General features: G+C 35.4%; 1 protein-coding gene across 2 annotated transcripts in view; it reads left to right on the top strand.

The window, feature by feature from the left end:
• Positions 1-21,546, top strand: part of AIMP1 (aminoacyl tRNA synthetase complex interacting multifunctional protein 1) — a 39,618-nt gene extending 18,072 nt beyond the window's left edge. The window contains exons 5-7 of one of the 2 annotated variants that reach the window (XM_019416642.2): positions 557-762; positions 6,983-7,151; positions 20,656-21,546. In XM_019416642.2, coding sequence (XP_019272187.2) covers positions 557-762; positions 6,983-7,151; positions 20,656-20,822 — 542 coding nt within the window. In that variant the 3' untranslated portion in view covers positions 20,823-21,546. The remainder of the gene's footprint in view (positions 1-556; positions 763-6,982; positions 7,152-20,655) is intronic. The other variant, XM_019416633.2, reaches the window with a different exon arrangement.
• Positions 21,547-21,834: the final 288 nt, after the last annotated feature.

Raw genomic sequence — 21,834 nt, 5'->3', positions numbered from 1 at the left:
GAAATTCATTGTATAGTTATTGGTGTGTTTAAAGAGAGAAACATTTTATCAGTGAAATTATACTTGATTATATAGTTCATTCCCTTAGCTGGCTACTAATTGTGATGTTCTTCCTAAATAAAGGATTTTTCACTTTCTAAAGAGTCACAGTAAAAATTTTAAAGGATTTTCTCCAAATCTGTTTCAGGGAAAGGCAAATTTTCTCAATAAAAGTCCATTTAATATCTTAAGCTTTGCAGACCAAAAAGTCATCATAACTACTCAACTGTGCTATACTGCAAAGGCATCCATAGACATTATGTAAATAAATGAACATGGTTTACCAGCTTCTATTCTACGTCTTTAGAGATTTAGGCAGTTATTTAAGAGAGAAATAGCTAAATTAGGGTTTGGGAAATTATGACTCGAATAATTCTTTCCTGTGTTACTATTTAAGTGAAGGTAGGAGATAAACACTCTTTTTCTTTTGAAGCTCATCAGTATTGAAGCTAATGAGTTTTTCATAGTTTATTTTTGTTTTACTTCTGATGTTTAACCATTCAAAAATATTTTTTAGAGAAAAAGGAGAAAAAACAATCAATAGCAGGAAGTGCTGACTCTAAGCCAATAGATGTTTCTCGTCTGGATCTTCGAGTTGGTTGTATCATTACTGCCAGAAAACATCCTGATGCAGATTCTTTATATGTAGAAGAAATAGATGTTGGAGAAACAGCCCCAAGAACAGTTGTCAGTGGCCTGGTGAATCATGTTCCTCTTGAACAGGTAATCTGTACAATTAAAATTACTTCTGCATACACATGTCACTTTTTCTTAATGTTCTTCCATATAATTTTGTATAAGGTGGCCATACCACATGAGTCAGTATTGACTGGATCATTTGATTAATTTTTAATAAAATAAATTTCACCAAAAAAATTGAATAAAAGTACCAAAAACCTGCAAAAGAGTTGCAAATTAAGATCAAATTCATGAGGGTAGAAAGAAAGAAGATGGGGCATCTGGGTGGCTCAGTTGGTTAAGCATCCGACTCTTGATTTCAGCTCAGGTCATGATCTTACAGCTCGTGAGTTTGAGCCCCATGTCCAGCTCTGGGCTGACTGTGGAGCCTGCTTGGGATTCTCCTTCTCCCTCTTTCTCTGCTCCTCCCCTGCTTATGCTATAAATCTCTCTCTCAGATAAATAAACATTTAAAAAAAAGAAGAAACATGCATTATTTTTTCTCAGTTTTTAAAATGTTTTTGGTTTAGTGTTCTATATGTAATATAGTATAAATATCTTTATCATCATTGTTCTGTCATGGAATTTTATTATTCCTTGATTTTTTTAAATCACTGTTAAGTAAACCCAGATAGCATCAATCTAAAAAGTAAGGGTAAGTGGGGCGCCTGGGTGGCTCAGTCGGTTGGGCGTCCGACTTCGGCTCAGGTCACGATCTCGCGGTCCGTGAGTTCGAGCCCCGCGTCGGGCTCTGGGCTGATGGCTCAGAGCCTGGAGCCTGCTTCTGATTCTGTGTCTCCCTCTCTCTCTGCCCCTCCCCCGTTCATGCTCTGTCTCCCTCTGTCTCAAAAATAAATAAAACGTTAAAAAAAAAAATTAAAAAAAAAAAGTAAGGGTAAGAATGAATCCTTTTTTTTTTTTTTATAACTCAAGAAATATTTTCATACTTGAAGAAAAAAAGAGGAGAGGGGCTAATGGAGCTTGAACTTAAAATTTTTAATGGATTTTTTTTGTTTCTTAAAAACTGGATGTTTTATATTTTGTTATTAGGTCTTTAAAATATGTGTATGTGTGTGTGCGTGTGTGTGTATAGACACGTGTGTATTTCCAATGACACTGGAAAAACTTACAGGCAGTAATGGTTTTAATTTGGTCTTTCAAGACATCTTCTATAGTAACTTGAGTCATCTGCCTATTTCCTTTGCCCCATGGTGCTTCGGAGATACTGCAAAGGCTGTAGACTTTTAACATTAAAATAGTTCTTGTCTGTTCATTGCCAATCTGTTGCTTATTCACTTTGCGATTTTGAATAAATCCCTACATTCATTCATTCATACTTCCAGATACTTCCAGGCACTATTCTAGATAAGGGATATAGCAGTGCATTAGGACGACTGGTAGGTAGGTAGGTAGGTAGATTTGTTTAGAAAAGAAAAACCAAAAACCTGCCTTTGTGAAGCTCACAACCCTATGGGGTAGTGAGAAAAATCAACATATAGAGTATATTGAATAGTGGTAAGTATTAAAAGAAAAATAAAGTGGGGAAAGAGTCTATGAGTTGAAGTTAGAATTATGTAATTTTATATAAAGTAGCCTGGGAAGGCATCATAAAGAGACATTTAAGTAAAGGTCTAAGAAAGTGAAGAAAAGTCGTATGTCTGTCTGGTAGAAGAGCATTTCAGGCAGTTGTAAGTCAGATGTATGCCTGGCATGTTGCAAGAACAGCAGGAAGCAGTGTCACTATAGCAGAGTAAATAAGGGGGAATACCATGCAGTATGAAATCAGAGAGAGGGATGCCAGATGACCTAAGATCTTACAGATCATTGTATAGACTTTGACTTATATTCTGAATGAGGTGAAAGCCATTGGAGACCTGTTGAACTAAGGAGAAACATGGCCTACCTCATAAATTAATAGGATCATCTGGCTGTTCTGTTCAGGTGAGAAAAACAGATATAAGCAGTTTAATGAAAGTTTCTCTTTAAAAAAAGACTTGGTTCCTGTGTATGCTTTTGTTCCCTCTTTTTAACACTCCTCTTTTCTAGGACCAGGACTTCTTTATAACTGCTTATGGTGTTAGGTTCATAAGAAGCTCTGGAGAAAAGAACCAATTGATCTTGAGCCAGCTCAAATTGGAAAATCTCCTCCAACATTGGGTTTCATCTTTTTTGTTCCCATAAGTTGCAGACAATTTCTTCTCTTCCTACAACTGTCAGCCGTAGCCTTAAACAAAGCTGTTTATATACATGTCTGTATCTAACCTGTCAAGACAGTAGCAGTAAATATTGTATAAAGCAGAAGCACTTTGCCCCCCAAATACTAAACTTTGTAGATTTGTGTGTTTTTCTAATGTAAAGGTCCATGGGTATCATCTGATGCTTTAACAGTTGGATCTAGACAACCCTGTTCTTTTTTCTTATACATATATTCTATAACTTCTTTTCTAACATGTGGCATTTTCAAATTATGTATACGAAGAAGAGTCTTATTCATGAAGACCTCTGAAAAGGGGGCCTTTTGAATTTGAGTCTTAGGCCTGTTACTATTTTTATTTATTATTTTTTAATCATAGGATTTGGGGGTAAATTTCCCATAACATTAATTTATAAAAGCATTATTTATTTATTTATTTATTTATTTATTGTTTAATGTTTATTTATTTTGAGAGAGCACGCACTAGTGTGTGGGAGAGGGGCTGAGAGAGAGAGAGACAGAGAGAGAGAGGGAGAATGCCAAGCAGGCTTTGTGCTGTCAGTGCAGAGCCTGATTGGGGTTCAAACTCAAGAACCATAAGATCATGACCTGAGCCGAAATCAGAAGTTGGACACTTGACCAATTGAGCCACCCAGGCACCCGCAAACCATCTTTTTTTATTTAGAATGTGCCTTTTCTCTTCCCCTGCTGTAATAATTCTCTTGTGTGCTATTTTAAGCTTGTTGAAAGAACATAAACAACTGTGTTCCTTGGTTTTGCTAAATGGGGAAAGAATTAAGACACTTCAACTTGTGAAGATTAAAGAAATTTCTGTTCACTTCTATGACAAATTGTAGAAATGGCCTAAATGTTATATACAGTGTACATAATACTTTTGATATTTGTTTTTGAAGTATAGTTGACTTGCAATGCTATGTTAATTTCAGGTGTACAATTGTTTCAGTGATTTAACATTTCTATTCATTACTCAGTGCTCACCACAATAAGTGTAGTCACCGTGCAAAGTTACTAAAATATTATTGATTATATTCCCTATACTGTACTTTTCATCTCCATCACTTATTTATTTTATTACTGAAAGTTTGTACCTCTTAATCCCCTATACTTATTTTGCCCATCCTCCCACCCACTCTCCTATCCACTTCCCTCCTGACAACCACAAGTTTGTTCTCTGTATTTAAGGGTCTGTTGTTTGTTTATTTCTTTTGTGTTTTAGATTCTACATATAAGTGAAATCATTTAGTATTTGTATTTCTCTGTTTGATTTCTTTCACTTTACATCATACCCTCTAAGTCCATCCATGTTGTCTCAAATGGCAAGATTTCATTCTTTTTGTGGCCGAGTAATGTTCCAATATATGAGTATTCCACATTATGTATATTTCTATATGTATATACACACACATACACATATGTATGTATACATGTTTATCCATTCATCTATCTGTGGACCCTAGAGTTGCTTCCATATCTTGGCTATTAGAAATAATCCTGCAGTAAATGTAAAGGTGTGTATCTTTTTGAATTTGGGTTTTCATTTTCTTTGGGTAAGTGCCCAGTGGTGGAATTACTGTATCATATGGTATTTCTATTTTCAATTTTTTGAGGAACCTCCAAACCTTTCCTATAGTTGTTGCACTGATTTACATTCCACCAACACTGCATGAGAATTTTTTTTCTCCATATCCTTGCCAGCACTTATTTCTTGCCTTTTTAATACTAGCAATTCTGCCTGTTGTGAAGTGATATCTCATTGTGGTTTTGATTTACATTTACCTGATGAATAGTGATGTTGAGTATTTTTTTGTATATCTGTTGGCCATCTGTCTATCTGTGGAAAAATATCTACTCAGGCCCTCTGTCCATTTTTAATTGCATTGTTTGTGGCTTTTTTGATGTTGAATTGTATAAGTTCTTTATATATTTTGGATATTAACCCCTTATGGGAAGAATCATTTGCAAATGTCTCTCTCATTCAGTGGGTTGCCTTTTTGTTTTGATGATGATTTCCTTGGTTGTACAAAAGCTTTTGTAGTCACAATAGTTTAATTTTGCTTTTGTTTCCCTTGACTGAGAGACATACCTAGAAAAATGTTTCTATGGCCTTTGTCAAAGAAATAACTGCCTGTGTTTTCTTCTAGTTTTATGGTTTCAGGTCTCATAGTTAGGTCGTTACATTTTGAGTGTATTTTTGTGTATGGTGTAAGAAAGTGGTCAAGTTTCATTCTTTTACATGTGGCTGTCAAGTATTCCCAGCACCATAAATTGAAAAGACTGTCTTTTCCCCATTATATATTCTTGTCTCCTTCGTTGTAGATTAATTGACCATATAAGTATAGTTTTATTTCTCGGCTCTCTATTCTGTTCCATTGATCTATATGTATCTATTTTGTGCCGTACCATACTGTTTTGATTACTGCAGCTTTGTAGTATATCTTAAAATCTGGGATTATGATACCTCCAGTTTTGTTGTTCTTTTTCAAGATTGGTGCGGCTGTAGATAGGCTTACGACTATAATGACTCTCTTCGCTACCTGTTCTTACACTGGGCAGGGTTTACTTCCATTGCTGTTGACGGACTTGTGAGCTTACTGGTAGATGGAGCCAGCACTCACCTTAACTGTCTGCAGATAACCTCTGTAACAGCTGCAGGTGCATCAAGGGCAAGGCTTGCTCCCTGAACAGCCTGGTAAGAGGCCTCATTGCAGCAAGTGTGGTTGTGCTGGTGTGTAGGGTTATCTCCCCTTCTTTCCAGGGCTGCAGTCACTTTGGAGTGGTCTAAGACCTGCTTGCTTCCTGTATTTGACATGGTAGGACCTGCTTTGGAAGGGTACCTCCTGTTGTGGGTGGATTAGGTGGTGCATGTATGCAAGGGAATGCTGGGGCTGGGCATGTGGTGCTGGTAAGTTAGATGTAGAGTGATAGCACTGGCTTCTGCAAACTTCAGGCCATCTAGGCAGGGGAGAGCAAGAAAAATGATGCCCTCTGGCACTACTTTCTTTCCCAGAGATGTTTCTGGTAGATCTCTGCCTGTCTAACATATCCTAAGATTAGTCAATAAATCTTCACAAATACCTCAGATACTTCAAACTGCTGCTTTGGTGCTGTGTCTGGTGATGGCTCTTTTAGTGTGGGGGCTCCGTTTACTGTCACTCTCTGGTTTTCCCAGTTAAGCCCTGCTGATTTTTAAAGCTTCTAGAGTTAAGTCCTCCTGTTTTTCAAAGCCAGATGTTAGGAAGATTCATCTTCCCAGTTTGGGTCCCCAGGTGTGGGGTCTGACCCCCTTACTCTTCTGTGTTTTGTGACATTCATCCTGTTTGTGTTTAGTCCCCAGGGTTCCCAACTGTGTCTCTACGCTTCCTATTCTTTTTGATTTTGTCTTCTCTCTAGCTGTGGACGATCTGAAGTGCCAGTCTTCAGGTCGATCTCAGAGTTAGTTGCAGTAGATGCAGTTGTTTCATTGGCGTGTCCGTGGGACTAGGTGAGCTCAGGATCCTCCTATTCCGATCTTCCCAAGAGTAATTTTTAAATTAGGACATGAATCTTGGCAATGACCAAGTATGACATAGTATTGGCAATGACCAAATATGTATGGAAAAAAGGATTGTTCATTTATTTCAGTGCTAACACCATGCTAAATGCTTTACATACATGTTACTATATACTCCTAGAGTGGGCTATTTAAGTGGGATATCATTTTCCTCATTTTGTGAGGAAAAAAACATTTCAACTTTATACAATCTGATTGCTAGTACATGGCAGCTAAATTCAAAACCACATCTGTTTCACTCAGTCTAAAAATTATTTAACTGAATAGTCTTGCCTCTGTTCCTTCAACTATAGGGCACTGTCAGTTTGTGGAATTTTTTTTTTTTTTCATGTTTATGTAAGACTTCATAACAACAATAAAAGATTTTGGACACAGAGACAGATACATCTACAAAAATAGAACATTTTATATTTAGCATATTAGATGTAGCTTAGTGTATTCTAGGTGTAATTATTGTAAATCTCTGTATATATTTAATCACTAATTTGTGTTTCACACAGATGCAAAATCGGATGGTGATTTTACTTTGTAACCTGAAACCTGCAAAGATGAGGGGAGTAATATCTCAAGCAATGGTAATGTGTGCTAGTTCACCTGAGAAGGTTGAAATCTTGGCACCTCCTACTGGGTCTGTTCCTGGAGACAGAATTGTTTTTGATGCTTTTCCTGGTAAGTATTAGTCATTATTTAAAATAGTTTGGGAATCATTGTTCTTTTGTAGTATTTAGTTTAAAACCAGTCTTGGTTTAGTTTAAAACCAAGGCTTTACATTAATTTACATTATTATTAAGATTTTATTATTGAGTTTCTTGAGGTTGGTTCGAGATGGCACATTAAGCACACCATCTAACTAACCATCACCCTCCCCATGAATGCACACATTGCATAAAACTCTAGAGAGAGGGGTGCCTGGGTGGCTTAGTCAGTTAAGCATCTGACTCTTGGTTTTAGCTCAGGTCATGATCTTGGGGTTTTTGAGTTCAAGCTTCACATCGGGCTCTGTGAGGACAGCACAGAGCCTGCCTGGGATTCTTTGTCTCCTTCTCTCTTTGCTCCTTCCCCACTTATGTTCACTCGCTCTTTCTCTCTCTCTCAAAAATAAATAAACTTTAAAAATATATGTTTTTAAAAAACACTAGAGAGAGTTTGTTCTAGGCAAAATACTAGTAACACGTAGCAGAAGAGTATGTTATAGATAGAGAACTAATTAATGTGCTGCAGAATCTTTGAAGCTATAGATTATCTCAGAATGCAGCACAAAAAGATGAAAAGTTCATATGTGGGGGAAGAAATGTGTAATTCTCCAAGTCCATCTAATAATGTACTTGCATATGCTTTTACTTGACTTCAGGATATAGAGAAAAATTGAGTTAAAACTTGTATTTATTGTAATAATCTCAAAGGAGGTTGCTTTCATATTGCTTGTTTTCTCCACTAAAATGGTCCTGAGATAGAAGAAGTTTTATCATGTGTGAAAAAGTTTCTTCATATAGGTCTTTGAAGCAAAAAAGAAAGGATGCTTGTCAGATATGGAATAAATATTTCCTTCATGAAAGGAGGAGGAAAAACAAAAGAATGCATTTACTTAAAGGATGTTCATTTGACTACAGAGTAATGGGAAAAGTAGAAATAAATTAGGGTAAAAAGGAGAATTAGGTCTAAAAGTCAGAATTGATTTGGAAATATATTTGTAGAAACAGCTGTTTTAATAGCAAGGCTGATGTGATTAGATGGGCCTGCTTTTTAAATGCTGTGTTAACTGTGTTTGATAAAATATTAGGATATGAAGGATTTTAACACTGGACTAAGATAGAAAATATGGTTGGAACCATGGGTTAATTTCCTTGAAACTCAGCTTCCCCCCTCTCCTGGTCAAAGTAGGCTGATGTAAAAAACACAGGGATTGTTTAGCAAGTATCTGTGACTTTGAATACAAGTGTACGTCTTGAACCTTGGTAGAACGAAAACCTTAGTAGTCTGTTTTCTAAGAATCTTTTTTGTTAAACTAGGTTTTGGGAAAATCTCATTTATAATCATTTCTTAAAGCAGCATGATGGCTTTTGGTTCTAGGAGCATATGATCACCACTCTGCTACCACAATATCAGAACACTTCCCCAAAGTTCACACTTTGGGGTAGATCATTTGTATATCTGACAAACCTAAAATTCTATTGAGAAGTCTCATTCACTAAATTGGAATAGAATGACAATAAAAGTAAACTTTTTCCTTTAAGATACTTTTGGTTTACCTTTCCAAGTTAACATTTCCCTTCTTTTCTGTTTAAACATGTAAGATTTTGGGGCGCCTGGGTGGCTCAGTCAGCTGAGCGTCTGACTTTGCCTCAGGTCATGACCTCGCGGTCTATGAATTCGAGCCCTGCATTGGGCTCTGTGCTGTCAGCTCAGAGCCTGGAGGCCGCTTCAGATTCTGTGTCTCCCTCTCTCTCTGCCCCTCCCCTGCTCATGCCATGTTTCTCTCTGTCTCAAAAATAAATAAAAACATTTAAAAAAGATTAAAAAAAATAAACACATAAGATTTAGTATGTTTTCTTTAAGTGTTATTTTGTGATGTAAATTGTAGAGTATATGCTTAGAATTGGAAGAAAATCCGCTATTTTATAGATTTGGTTTGAGGCCCAACAAAACTCAGCTTCTTGCTTACAGTTACATAGAGTTAGTGAAGGGATCAAAGAATAAATGTGCCTGAATTTGTAGCACTGTAGCATTTTTGTTGATTGCTGCTTGCTTTGAATTAATATGGACTATTTCATTAATGAAGGCTTCTTATTCTTTTAGTTCTATTCTTTTAGTTTTAGTTCAGGTTTCATTCCATTATCTCAAAGAATTGACAGGTAGTATTTCAGCACTTGAATCAGGTTTATTTGGATGCTCCTATTGAGTATATTGAAAGTTTTTCATTAGTTACTCAGTGACTTAGCATTAGAGATGTTAATAGCCCAGTATGGATTTCTTGTCTTTATTATATTCTCTAATCTATCCATTTGGCTTCTTATATGTTTATATTTACATTGTCCCAAAGTCTGATATTTCTTGCAAATTCATAGTTTCCCCTTGCGCATCAGCACATGAGTATGTGGAGAAGGTACAAAAATATAAAGTGAGAAAAGGGAAAACCTGACCTTTTAAAATGGCCCATGAGATTATATTCTTAAGCATCAAATAATTGATGAATTTTAGGACATGAGGTTTGTTAATGTTCATCTTGCTTATGCTTCCATATCAGTTGCTTCTGGAGCAGTAAATCTGAAAGGAATAGTGGTTAATACTATGCAGCAGGCCATTAGTCTTACATTTTTCTTTTTTTTTTTTCTTTTTCTAGTCAGATCCATGATTTATCAGTGCTTTATTTTTCAGCATCTGTTTTACATTTTAAAGCTTAAGGTGTCTGCTGGTACATTTTGATGTTCACTTGATGTGCTCAGTGTCTGGAGACTTACATTTCATGTTATATAAAGTGTGGTATAGAAATTGCATTTGGGACTCAAACGTTTGAAGTGCTGTTTGGCCTTGAAAAGGCATTTACACCTAACAACTATTCCAACTACAAATCTAAAAAGTTCCATAGAGTTTAGAAGATGTCAAATGATATTTTTTATAACACTGACTAGAAACCCTCCCCACCCAGTACTTCTTAAAATTTTCAGTGTGTGAAGCTATACATTTTACTATTTAAATGTGATAACTAGTCCCGAAAGCACCATGCAAAACTAACTTGAAAATAATATTACGGCTAGAAGACAGTAGCAACAACAGCCTTTTGAGAGTACACTGGATTTTGTCTAATAATAAATGAGAATTTGCATTCAGACGTTTAACTTCCTAGATCATGCTTATTTCTATTATTATTGGGTCTTATTAATAAATATGTTAGAGGTTAATCACAAAGCATGTATGATATGTACAAGAGTATTGAATTTTTGATGCCTTTATTCTTAAAAATAGATATAAACTTCTTTCTGAAACCCATTTCAGTCAGGTTTCCCTACTATTTTTTCCAGAACTTCTCTGATCAGGGTCACCAATTACTCTCAGTAACTAAAAATCCTTGGCTAGTTCTTAGACTTTTTCTTAATTATCTTGGTTTCTGGCACCTGGTGGCCTGGTGGTCCTCCTGCTTCATTGGTCCTCCTTCTTAATTCCTTTGCTGATTCATCCTCACCTCCCTGACCCCTTAACATTGGAATATCCCAGACCTTGGTCTTTGACCTCTTTTTCTTTCTGTACTTGACCTCTTCTCTTTTCTTTTTCATGTTCATTTTCTTGGCTGTTTTAACCAGTTACTTATCCAGCTGCCTACTAGACTTTTTCACTAATATGTCCCAAGGGAGAATACATATTCCCCATCTTTCCCCTAGAATTTTCCTTTTCCATAGTATTTCTCATCTTATCTGACAGGAATTCTGTTCTCTCAACTTCTTTTTATTTTCTCACTTATCTTCTCCTTCAGAAAATCCTAGTAATTGTACCTTCTGAATATATCTAGAATCATTCTCCTCATCTTTGCCCACTACTACTTTGGTCCTGGTGCCAACATCTGTTACGTGGAAGGTAAAACTTTCTAACTGATCTCCCTGCTTTTGCCTGTGCCCTTCTTCCATCTATTTTCAGTTATGGGAGAGTGATGTAAGTCAGGGTATATTACTCCTCTGCTCAGAACTATTACAAAACTTTTCATTTGACCCAGAGTACAAGCCCAAGTTCTTGTAATGGCCTCCCATTGTGTTTGTTAACCTCATGTACTCCATAAATCTTCATTGGATCACTCCAGTTGAGCCACTGGCTCTTTCCCCAAAATAGCTACATGGCTTGGTCCGTGATCCTATTGATCCAATATACTAAACATTGTTAATTGTCTGCCCACAGAGAATTGTAAGCATGTGAAATCAAGATTTTTACTTTTGTGTGTATGTGGTGATTATTCACTGTTGTATACCTAGCATCTAGAAAAATGACTGGTGTAGAGCTCAGTAAATTGGTTAATGAATAAACAGAAAGAAACACACTAGTAAAACATGTAAAATACAAACAGAAAAATCAAAATCAGTATTTGGAGAACAGGCCTGAGCATTTGCCTTCATTATTGTCAGGGTTATTCCTAGAGAACCACCAAACCTCTTTTCTCTAATGATTAGCTTTCTAAATTTAATCAACCTTTATTTGCAAACTTATACTTTAGTTTTTGTGCCACAATTGGCAATAGTTACAATTGCTGTAGTTCAAAAACCCAGTTAATCACACATAAAATAATTTAGTGCTAGGCTTTTTATGGCCATGGCAGATACCAAAGAGCTGATAATCAATGAGCAAAACAATGGCTAATTAAAATGAAGTTTCTGGTTTTTATTTCAGATTGTGAATGCTTGGGATTTTGGAATTTGTATTTATTGCTTTTTGTAGGTTTTAAATTCTAAGAAGGTGGTCACAGTTTTTTACATCTGTACAAACTCCTCTCTGAACTACTTCCTATTCCCTGTGTGCTTTGTTTACAATCAGTTGGCCTAAAATAGTCTCTGAAGGATTAGTTCTCTTACATTATGTGTAACTGTTTCCAAATGGTGATTATTGGCATGTGTTTAGCAATTTCAGAGGCTCTGCAGTTTTTAGCTTTTAAGAACTTTTATTGATATCACTTAACTTTGTTGGATAGCTATGTCAAAAGGAAAAAAAACCAGAAAACTATGAAAATAAGATTTAGAAGAACATTACACACAGGAATGATGAAGTCTTCTCTGGAAAATACAGTTTGTTAAAAAACAATTGTTTAAAATGTTAGGTATGTTTTTCATGGCAGGTGATTTAAACTTTCATTTCAAACTAGCTTTATACCCTACCAAATAGTACATTATTGAGAAGCATTTTGAGTAAACCAGAAAGTTAACAATGCATCCAAGATTTTTCAACTCTCATTTATATTCAGTTATCATAATGTGACAAGTTTTAATTGCAATCTTAAAATTTTACTTGTCGGAATCATGTTTCCTTTATTGATTAGTCTTGCAGCTACATTCAGAGTGTTCAGATACTGAGTCTGGTGTGTTAAAAGCAACAGTCAAGCTTTAGAATTTCCTCTTACTAGTTTCTACTTTATATTTAGTTCAAATCCTTGTTCTTAGAAAATTACTAGTTTTAATTAAGAAGTTAAAGCTTTCAAATTTTGACTCCACATGTGCTAGGTGATTTGGGAACCTTTCTGAGGCTCAGCTTTTTCGTCTATAAGAAAGAGATTTTAATGATACCTATTTTGTGTGGGTATTGTGAGATTTAACTTTTGAATCACTTAGCTACCTGCCTGATATTTTTAAGTTCTTGGCTATAACTTTTGTGCCTTAATTTCCTCATCTGTAAAATGGGGAAATTCTTTTTTTAATTTTTAATTTTAGTTAACATTCAGTGCAATATTGGTTTCAGGAATAGAATACAGTGATTCATCACTTACATACAATACCTAGTGCTCATCACAAGTGCCCTCTTTAATACCCATCATCCATCTAGCCCATCTCCCACCCACATCCCTCCATCAACCCTCAGTTTGTTCTGTATCATTAAGAGTCTCTTGTGGTTTGGGGGCGCCTGGGTGGCGCAGTCGGTTAAGCGTCCGACTTCAGCCAGGTCACGATCTCGCGGTCCGTGAGTTCGAGCCCCGCGTCAGGCTCTGGGCTGATGGCTCGGAGCCTGGAGCCTGTTTCCGATTCTGTGTCTCCCTCTCTCTCTGCCCCTCCCCCGTTCATGCTCTGTCTCTCTCTGTCCCAAAAATAAATAAAAAACGTTGAAAAATAAAATTTAAAAAAAAAAAAAGAGTCTCTTGTGGTTTGTTTCCCTCTCTCCTCTCCCTGCCCCCCCCAATATGTTTATCTGTTTTCTTTCTTAAGTTCCACATGTGAGTGAAATTATATGGTATTTGTCTTTCTCTGATTGACTTATTTCGCTTAGCATAATACATTCTAGCTCCATCCACATCATTGCAAATGGCAAGACTTCATTCTTTTTGATGGCTGAGTAATATTCCATTGTGTATTTATAACACATCTATTTATTTATTTCTTTTTATTCAAATCAGTTACTTAACATATAGTGTAATAATGATTTCAGGAATAGAATTTAGTGATTCATCCCTTAACACATAACACCCTAGTGCTCATCCCAGCAAGGGCCCTCTTTAACACCTGTTGCCATTTAGCACATCCCCCTACCCAACACCCTGCCAGCAACCCTCAGTTTGTTCTCTATATTTAAGTCTCTAATGGTTTGCGTCCCTCTCTGTTTTTATCTTATTTTCCGTTCTCTTCCCCTATGTTCATCTGTTTTGTTTCTTAAATTCCACATGTGAGTGAAATCATGTATTTGTCTTTCTCTGACTTATTTCGTTTAGCATAATATACTCTAGTTCTATCCATGTTGTTGCAAATGGTAAGATTTCATTGTTGTTGATTGCCAACTGATATTCCATTGTATGTATATACCACCTCTTCTTTCCGTTATTTGGCTGTTGTCAGTAGTGCTGCTGTAAACATTGGGGTGCATGTGTTTGCTTTGAATCAGCATTTTTGTATCCTTTGGATAAATTACTAGTGCTATTAGTGGGTTGTAGAGTAGTTCTATTTCTGATTTTTTGAGGAACCTCCATACTGTTTTCCAGAGTGACTGTACCAGTTTGCATTCCCACCATTAATGCAAAAGGGTTCCTCTTTCTCCACATCCTTGCCACCATCTGTTGTTGCCTTAGTTGTTAATTTTAGCCATTCTGACAGGTGTGAAGTGATATTTCATTGTAGTTTTGATTTGTATTTCCCTGATGATGAGTGATGTTTTAGCCTCTTTTCATGTGTGTTAGCCATCTGGATGTCTTCTTTGGAAAAGTGTCTATTTGTATCTTCTGCCGATTTCTTAACCAAGTTATTTGTTTTTTGGGTTGAGTTGGTAAGTTCTATGCAGATTTTAGGTACTAACCTTTTGTCAGGATATGTCGTTTGCAAATATCTTCTATTCTGTAGGTTGCCTTTTAGTTTTGTTGATTGTTTCCTTAGTTTCTGTTTTAATGTCTATTTATTTTTGAAAGAGAGAGAGACAGAGCATGAGTGGGGAAGGCATAGAGAGAGAGGGAGACACAGAATCCAAAGCAGGCTTCCGGCTCTAAGCTGTCCACACAGAGCCCAATGCAGAGCTCAAACTCATGAACCATGAGATCGTGACTTGAGCCAAAGTCAGACACTTAAACCACTGAGCCACCCAGGCACCCTGATTGTTTCTTTCATTGTGCAGAAGCTTTTTATCTTGATGAAGCCCAATAGCAATAGTTCATTTTTGCTTTTTTTCCCCTCGCCTTTGGAGACTTGTCTAGTAAGAAGTTGCTACGGTCAAGGTCAAAGAAATTGCTGCCTGTATTCTCCTCTAGGATTTTGATAGTTTCCTGTCTTACATTTATGTCTTACATCCATTTTGAATTTTTTTTTTTTTTGTGGATGGTGTAAGAAAGTGGTCCTGTATCATTCTTCTGCATGTCGCTGTCCGGTTTTCCCAGTACCATTTTTTGAAGAGACTGTCTTTCATTGGATATTCTTTCCTGCTTTGTTGAAGATTAGTTGACCATATAGTTGTGGGTCCATTTCTGGATTTTCTATTCTGTTCCATTGACTTGTGTGTCTGTTTTGTGCCAGTACCATACTGTCTTGATCACTACAGCTTTGTAATATAGCTTGAAATCCAGAATCGTGATGCCTCCAGTTCTGTTTTTCTTTTTCAGGATTGCTTTGGCTTTTCAGGGTCTTTTGTGGTTCCATACAGATTTTAGGCTAGTCTGTTCTAGCTCTGTGAAAAATACTGGTGGTATTTTGATAGGGATTGCATTAAATGTATAGATTGCTTTGGGTAGTATAGACATTTTAACAATATTTGTTCTTTCAATCCATGAGCGTGGAATGCTTTTCCATCTCTTTGTGTCCTCTTCAGTTTCTTTCATAATTGTTCTGTAGTTTTAAGAGTACAGATCTATTACCTCTTAGGCTTATTTGGTTTATTTAGGTAGGTTAGGTTTATTCCTAGGTATCTTGTTGTTTTGATGCAGTTACAAATGGGATCAATTCCTTGATTTCTTTGCTGCTTCATTATTGGTGTATAGAAATGTAACAGATTTCTGCATGTTGATTTTATATCCTGAAACTTATATATTAGTTCTAGCAATTTTTTGGTAGAGTCTTTCAGGTTTTCTACAGACTATCATGTCAGCTGCAAATGGTGAAAGTTTGACTTCTTCCTTGCTGATTTAGATGCCTTTTATTTCTTTTTGTTATCTGATTGAGGCTAAGACTTTCAGTACCAGGTTAAATAGTAAAGGTGATGGTAGACATCCTTGTCTTGTTCCTGACCTTAGGGGAAAGGCTCTCAGTGTTGCCCCATTGAGGATGATATTAACTGTAGGTCTTTCATATATGGCCTTTATGATGTTCAATTATGTTCCATCTATTCCTTCTTTGTTGAGGGTTTTTATGAAGAATGGATGCTGTATTTTGTCAAATGCTTTTTTTGCATCTATTGAGAAAACAGTATAATGTATCACGTTAGTGAATTGATTTGTTTATGAATATTGAACCAGCTCTGCAGCCCAAGACTTAATCCCACTTGATCATGGTGAATAATTTTTTTAATGTACTTCTAGCAAATTTGATTTGCTAATATTTTATTGAGAATCTTTGCATCCATGTTCATCAGGGATATTGGCCTGTAATTCTCCTTTTTAGTGGGGTCTTTGGTTTTGGAACCAAGGTAATGCTGGCCTTGTAAGAATGAGTTTGGAGGTTTTCTTTCCATTTCTATTTTTTGGAACAGTTTGAAAATAGGTATTAACTCTTCTTTAAATATCTGGTAGAATTCCCCTGGGAAGTCATCTGGCCCAGGACTCTTGTTTGTTGGGAGATGTTTTGATTACTGATTCAATTTCTTTGTTGGTTATGGTCTGTTGAAATTTTCTATTTCTTTCTGTTTCATTTTTGGTAGTTTGTGAGTATCTGGAATTTGACTGTTTCTTCCAGATTGCCCAATTTGTTGGCATATAATTTTTCATAGCATTCTCTTATAATTCTTTGTATTTCTGTGGTGTTGGTTGTGATCTCTCCTCTGCCATTCGTGATTTTATCTACTTGGGTCCTTTCTCTTCTTTTTAGTAAGTCTGGCAAGGGGTTTATCAATTTTGTTAATTCTTTCAAAGAGTCTTAGTTTCATTGATTTGTTCTGATTTGTTTTTTGTTACTGTATCGTTTATTTCTGCTCTAATCTTTATTATTTCGCTTTTTCTGCTGCCTGTAGACTTTATTTGCTGTTTCGTTTCTAGCTCCTTAGGTGTATGGTTAGGTTATGTATTTGGGACTTTACTTGCTTCTTGAAATAGGCCTGAATTTCAGTATGCTTCCCTCTTAGGACTGCCTTTGCTGTATCCCAGAAGTTTTGGACTGTCCAATTTACATTTTCATTTATTTCCATGTATTTTTTTTTAAATTTCTTCTTTAATTTCCTGGTTTACTCATTAATTCTTTAGTAGGATGTTCTTTATGTTCATGTATTTGAGGGCTTTACAGTTTTGTCTTGTGGTTGACTTCAAGTTTCATAGCATTGTGATCTGAAAATGTGCATGGTATGATCTCAGTCTTTTTGTACTTGTTGAGGGCTGATGTGACCTAGTAGGTGATCTCTTCTGGCGAATGTTCCATGTGCACTCAAAAAGAATGCATATTCTGCGTTAGGATGAAATGTTCTGAATATATCCGTTAAATCCATCCAGTCCAGTGTGTCATTCAAAGCCATTGTTTCCTTGTTGATTTTCTGCTTAGATGATCTGTCCATTGTTGTAAGTGGAGTGTTAAAGTCCCCTACTATTATTGTATTATTTTCAATGAGTTTCTTTATGTTTGTTATTAATTGATTTATATATTTGGGTGCTTGCAAGTTAGGGGCATAAATATTTATAATTATTACATCTTCTTGATGGATAGATCCCTTAATTATGATGTAATACCCTGCTTCATCTCTTGTTACAGTGTTTGGTTTAAAATGTAGTTCATCTGATATAGGTATGGGTACTCTGGCTTTCTTTTGACAACCATTAGCATGATAGGTGGTTCTCCATCCCCTTACTTTCAAACTTCAGGTGTCTTTAGGTCTAAAATGAGTCTTGTGGAGAACATATAGATGGATCCTGTCTTTTTATCCATTCTGATACCCTGTGTCTTCTGATTGGAGCATTTAGTCCATTTACATTCAGAGTGATTGTTGAAAGGTATGAATTTAGTGCCATTGTATTACCTGTAGAGTTAGTGTTTGTGGTGATGCTCTCTGGTCCTTTCTGGTCTTTGTTGCTTTTGGTCTTTTTTTCCTCCAATCAAAACATCCCCCTTAAGGTTTCTTGCAGGGCTGGTTTAGTGGTCATGAACTCCTTTAGTTTTTATTTGTCTGGGAAACTCTTTATCTCTCCTTCTATTCTGAATGACAGCCTTGCTGGATAAAGAATTCTTGGCTGAATGTTTTTCCTAAACGAGGGTAATTAATAGTATTTATGTAGTGTACTGAGAGGATTGAATGAGTAAATATTTGTAAAGCCTTTAGTGTAGCAAACAGCCCATGGTAAGCACTATGTATTATGTGTTATGAATATTATTTTGTATGCATGTCAATATCTTACTAGTTCTGTGAAGCTTAATTTTGTGCTGCATCACAGTTTTTTTTGTATTTGGAGCTTATTGTCTGCATTTAACAAGAACTCACACAATCTGTGCTTTTGATAAGAATTTCGCACAAATCTGGGATGCTGTGCCTCTTGAATTAATCTGTTATCAGTTTGGCAATGTGTTTTTTTGGGAGAGTTGGGGGAATTAAGAGTTAGTACTCGGGCCTCTAAACAGTTTCTCTGCCTCCAGCTTTCTAGGATTCTGGAACGCCCACTTCCTGACAAGATCTATACACAAGCAAAGTAAACTTTTAGACTGAGGAATGGCTTAGAAACAAAAAATAGAAATCTTTAAAAACAAAAAATAAAGATACTTTATATGTTAGTATTTTTTTCTGTAGATACTTTATATATTAGCATTTTTTCTATTCTGTTTATTAATTAGTTTTTCTGCTGTCAAGTCAAACGCTCTTAATAAGAGAAATCCTTATCTTTTATACTAGTCTTTCAGTTTTGGTTTCATTGCTTGTTCTTTTGGTATAGATACATCATTCAATTAACTATTCTGTCATCTCTGAAAACCTGCATATCAGAGGACAGTTTTATATGTTCTTGCCAGTTTCATGGCAGTTCCTGAAGAGCTAATAAAGAACAAAAACCACAGTGGCTGACAATTTTACTCAGTTTTGTTTTTCCTGTTGTATGAGTGGAGAGTAAAAACTAGTTTAGGTCATAAGGTATAATTAGAGTATAGAATATAATTAGTTTCAGTAATGGTAAAAGATTCTTTTGAAATTAATTCTAGAAGGTTTCAACTTGGGAGTCACTTTAGAAAACATCTAAAAAGTTAGATGTCTATCATTACGGAATTATATACTTCAGAAATACTCTTTTTATTACCTCCTGGAAACCATTTTTATTTCACACTTAGGTTTAAGAGTTCTGCTACTTTTCATTGTTTCTTGAACTGATTCTTTATTCCAAATGTTATTGAGCATCCTCAGCTACTAAAATGGTATTATGTTAAACTTTACTTTCTATTTCTTATAAGTTAAGAGGGATTGTTTTGTATACTGGTGGCCCTTAAATCTAGACCAGATGTATTCTACAACACATTTGTTTTTGTTGACTAAAAACTTTTAGTGTGAGTTATGATAGAAGTTGAGGTTTTATCTACATGTAAGAATGTTACTTGTTTCTTTTCTAAAGAATAGTGTGTCAGGAGGCAAGATGCTGTGCTAGCAGAATAAGGGTTTTGTTGTCAAATTCTGACTCCACTTGTTGATCTTCTAACTTTGAGCAGTTTATCTTCTTTGAGCAACGGTTTCCTTATATTTAAAAATAGAGTGTTGTTGTGAGCATTGCACGCAACTTGTATATATTTCTCGTGCTTAGAAAATGTGACTCGTTGTCTCCGAACTTTTTGTCTCTTTCCCTCTCACCAAATGGAATGGGCAGCCCATGAAACCCAAAGTAGTTACTATATTTATTTAGATAATCTCAGCATTTAATCCATTCTCCTATATCGATAAAAAAATCTTTAAGCACTGTAGCAGCAGTCTCATCATTTATTTTGTACATTGAAACATAAGCTGCTTCTACCACATGTAAATATATAACATCAAATTATGCTTTTCATCTCTTCACAGTTTTTCTTTATATATAATGATAAAATGAGTATCTTATATTTTCATTTTAATAGTTTGGAGAATAAGTTCTTTTTGCTGTATTACCTGCAAAAATATTTATTATAAGAGTAAAAAGTAATCTTGAACATTTGTAAGGAGATGTCAAAATATTTGTGTGTGTGTATAGTTTTATTTCAACAAAGCAATTTTTACATTTTTAACATTTAGAACTGAGCATCATCTTTCCTTTCCAGTGAAACAAAAAGAAAATTTAAAAACAAACAAGAATAGGGGCGCCTGGGTGGCTCAGTCAGTTAAGCATCTGACTTCAGCTCAGGTCATGATCTCACAATTTGTGACTTCAAGCCCCACATTGGGCTCTGTGCTGACAGCTTGGAACCTGGAGACTGCTTTGGATTGTGTGTGTGTGTGTGTCTCTCTCTGCCCCTCTCCTGCTCATGCTTTGTCTTTCTCTGTCTCTTAAAAATAAATAAATGTTTAAAAGAATTTTAAAAAAATTAACAGGAATAGAGAATGTCAATTCCAAATAAGATCCTACAGATTCTGCTGATTCTCCCATTGAGTGTGAGGGCTCAAGTCATCATTAGGAGAGAATGTTATTTTAAAAGTATCCTCTTCAACTGCAGGGATATCTGTTAAAAATCACAACTAAACATGCCAAAGGAGAAGGCATGTTAGGAAATGTCAAATGCTTTATTTTACAAATCAAAAATATAAACTTCTCATGTCATAAAAATAAAGTATATGTTAAAAGTAAGTGTTAAAATACACTAGAAATCTCTCTGGATAATTTATTTCATATTTTAGCTATGTAATTTTTTTTTTTTTTTTTTTTCCTTCTCCTCAATAGGAGAGCCTGACAAGGAGCTAAATCCTAAGAAGAAGATTTGGGAGCAGATCCAGCCAGATCTCTGCACTAATGATGAGTGTGTGGCTACATACAAAGGAGTTCCCTTTGAGGTGAAAGGGAAGGGAGTGTGTAGGGCTCAAACTATGACCAACAGTGGAATAAAATAAAATAAAATAAAATACTCATTTACTGAAATACATTGGAGAAAACTTTAATAACAATAAAAAGAAATATATTTGTCACTTGTGCCTAAAATATAACTGGCTTTTTTATGTTATTTCTCTTCTAGACTTGACTAGTCTTTTAATCAGGTATATATTATTTTCAGTCAGTTAAAGAAACACTACATTTTTACTTACAATTTTTGCTCCTGTATAATGTAGGAAAGAAATCAACTATGTTTTGTGATTGTTTATTTTTTAGCAGGGATGTTGGTTAGCAGATTATTTTTCTTGATACATTTAAATAACTTGAACTAGATGAACATTTAGTTTCCTGTTTGTAGGCACATGGTACATGAAATTTTAAGCCTTTGGATTTTTAGTATATTGTGTGTCTGTATTATAAATATCCTCTCCTCTTCAAAAGTGACAAGTTGGAATTTTTGTCAGTCTTATTAATTAATCATATTGTAATAATATTGAAAATGGCCAACTAGAGAGCCAAACATCATAAAAGCTAGGAGATGTGGTACTTCAACATTATTGCTGTTGCTTACCAAAGTAATCAGACCTGTAAAGGTGACTTTTTTTAAGAGTGAAATTTTCAGTTGTATACTGAACTTTCTTTCCATTTGACAAAATAATTAGTAATAAATTTCAACTAACTATAAAGAATAAACATTTTGCAAAGTGTTGCCGATACACTTTCCAATAAATTGATGTAAAAGCAGCAGTCTAAATTTTTTAGTCTAGGTGATTATAAAGATTCTTTGGGTACCTAATGCAAGATTATTTATAGATTGTTACTTTTAGAAGAGTATTTAAGATCAATATATTTTGCTTTTTCATGTACCATCACACTGTCGGTATGTTAAAAGAAATTGTTACCAAAGTTAACATATATATGTATTAAGGTGTCAAATGCCTATTTTCACTCATCTTACAGATATTGTAGGAACAATGAAAATTAACTTAGGAATTATGAGCTTTCAAGTTCACCAGCCTTGAGATGATGACT

Source organism: Panthera pardus, unplaced genomic scaffold (assembly GCF_024362965.1).
Source record: "Panthera pardus isolate Hobbes unplaced genomic scaffold, ASM2436296v1 HiC_scaffold_13, whole genome shotgun sequence".
In the NCBI taxonomy this organism is placed as follows: Eukaryota; Metazoa; Chordata; class Mammalia; order Carnivora; family Felidae; genus Panthera; species Panthera pardus.
Note: the sequence above shows the minus strand (reverse complement) of the source record. Positions and strands in the feature narration are given on the sequence as shown.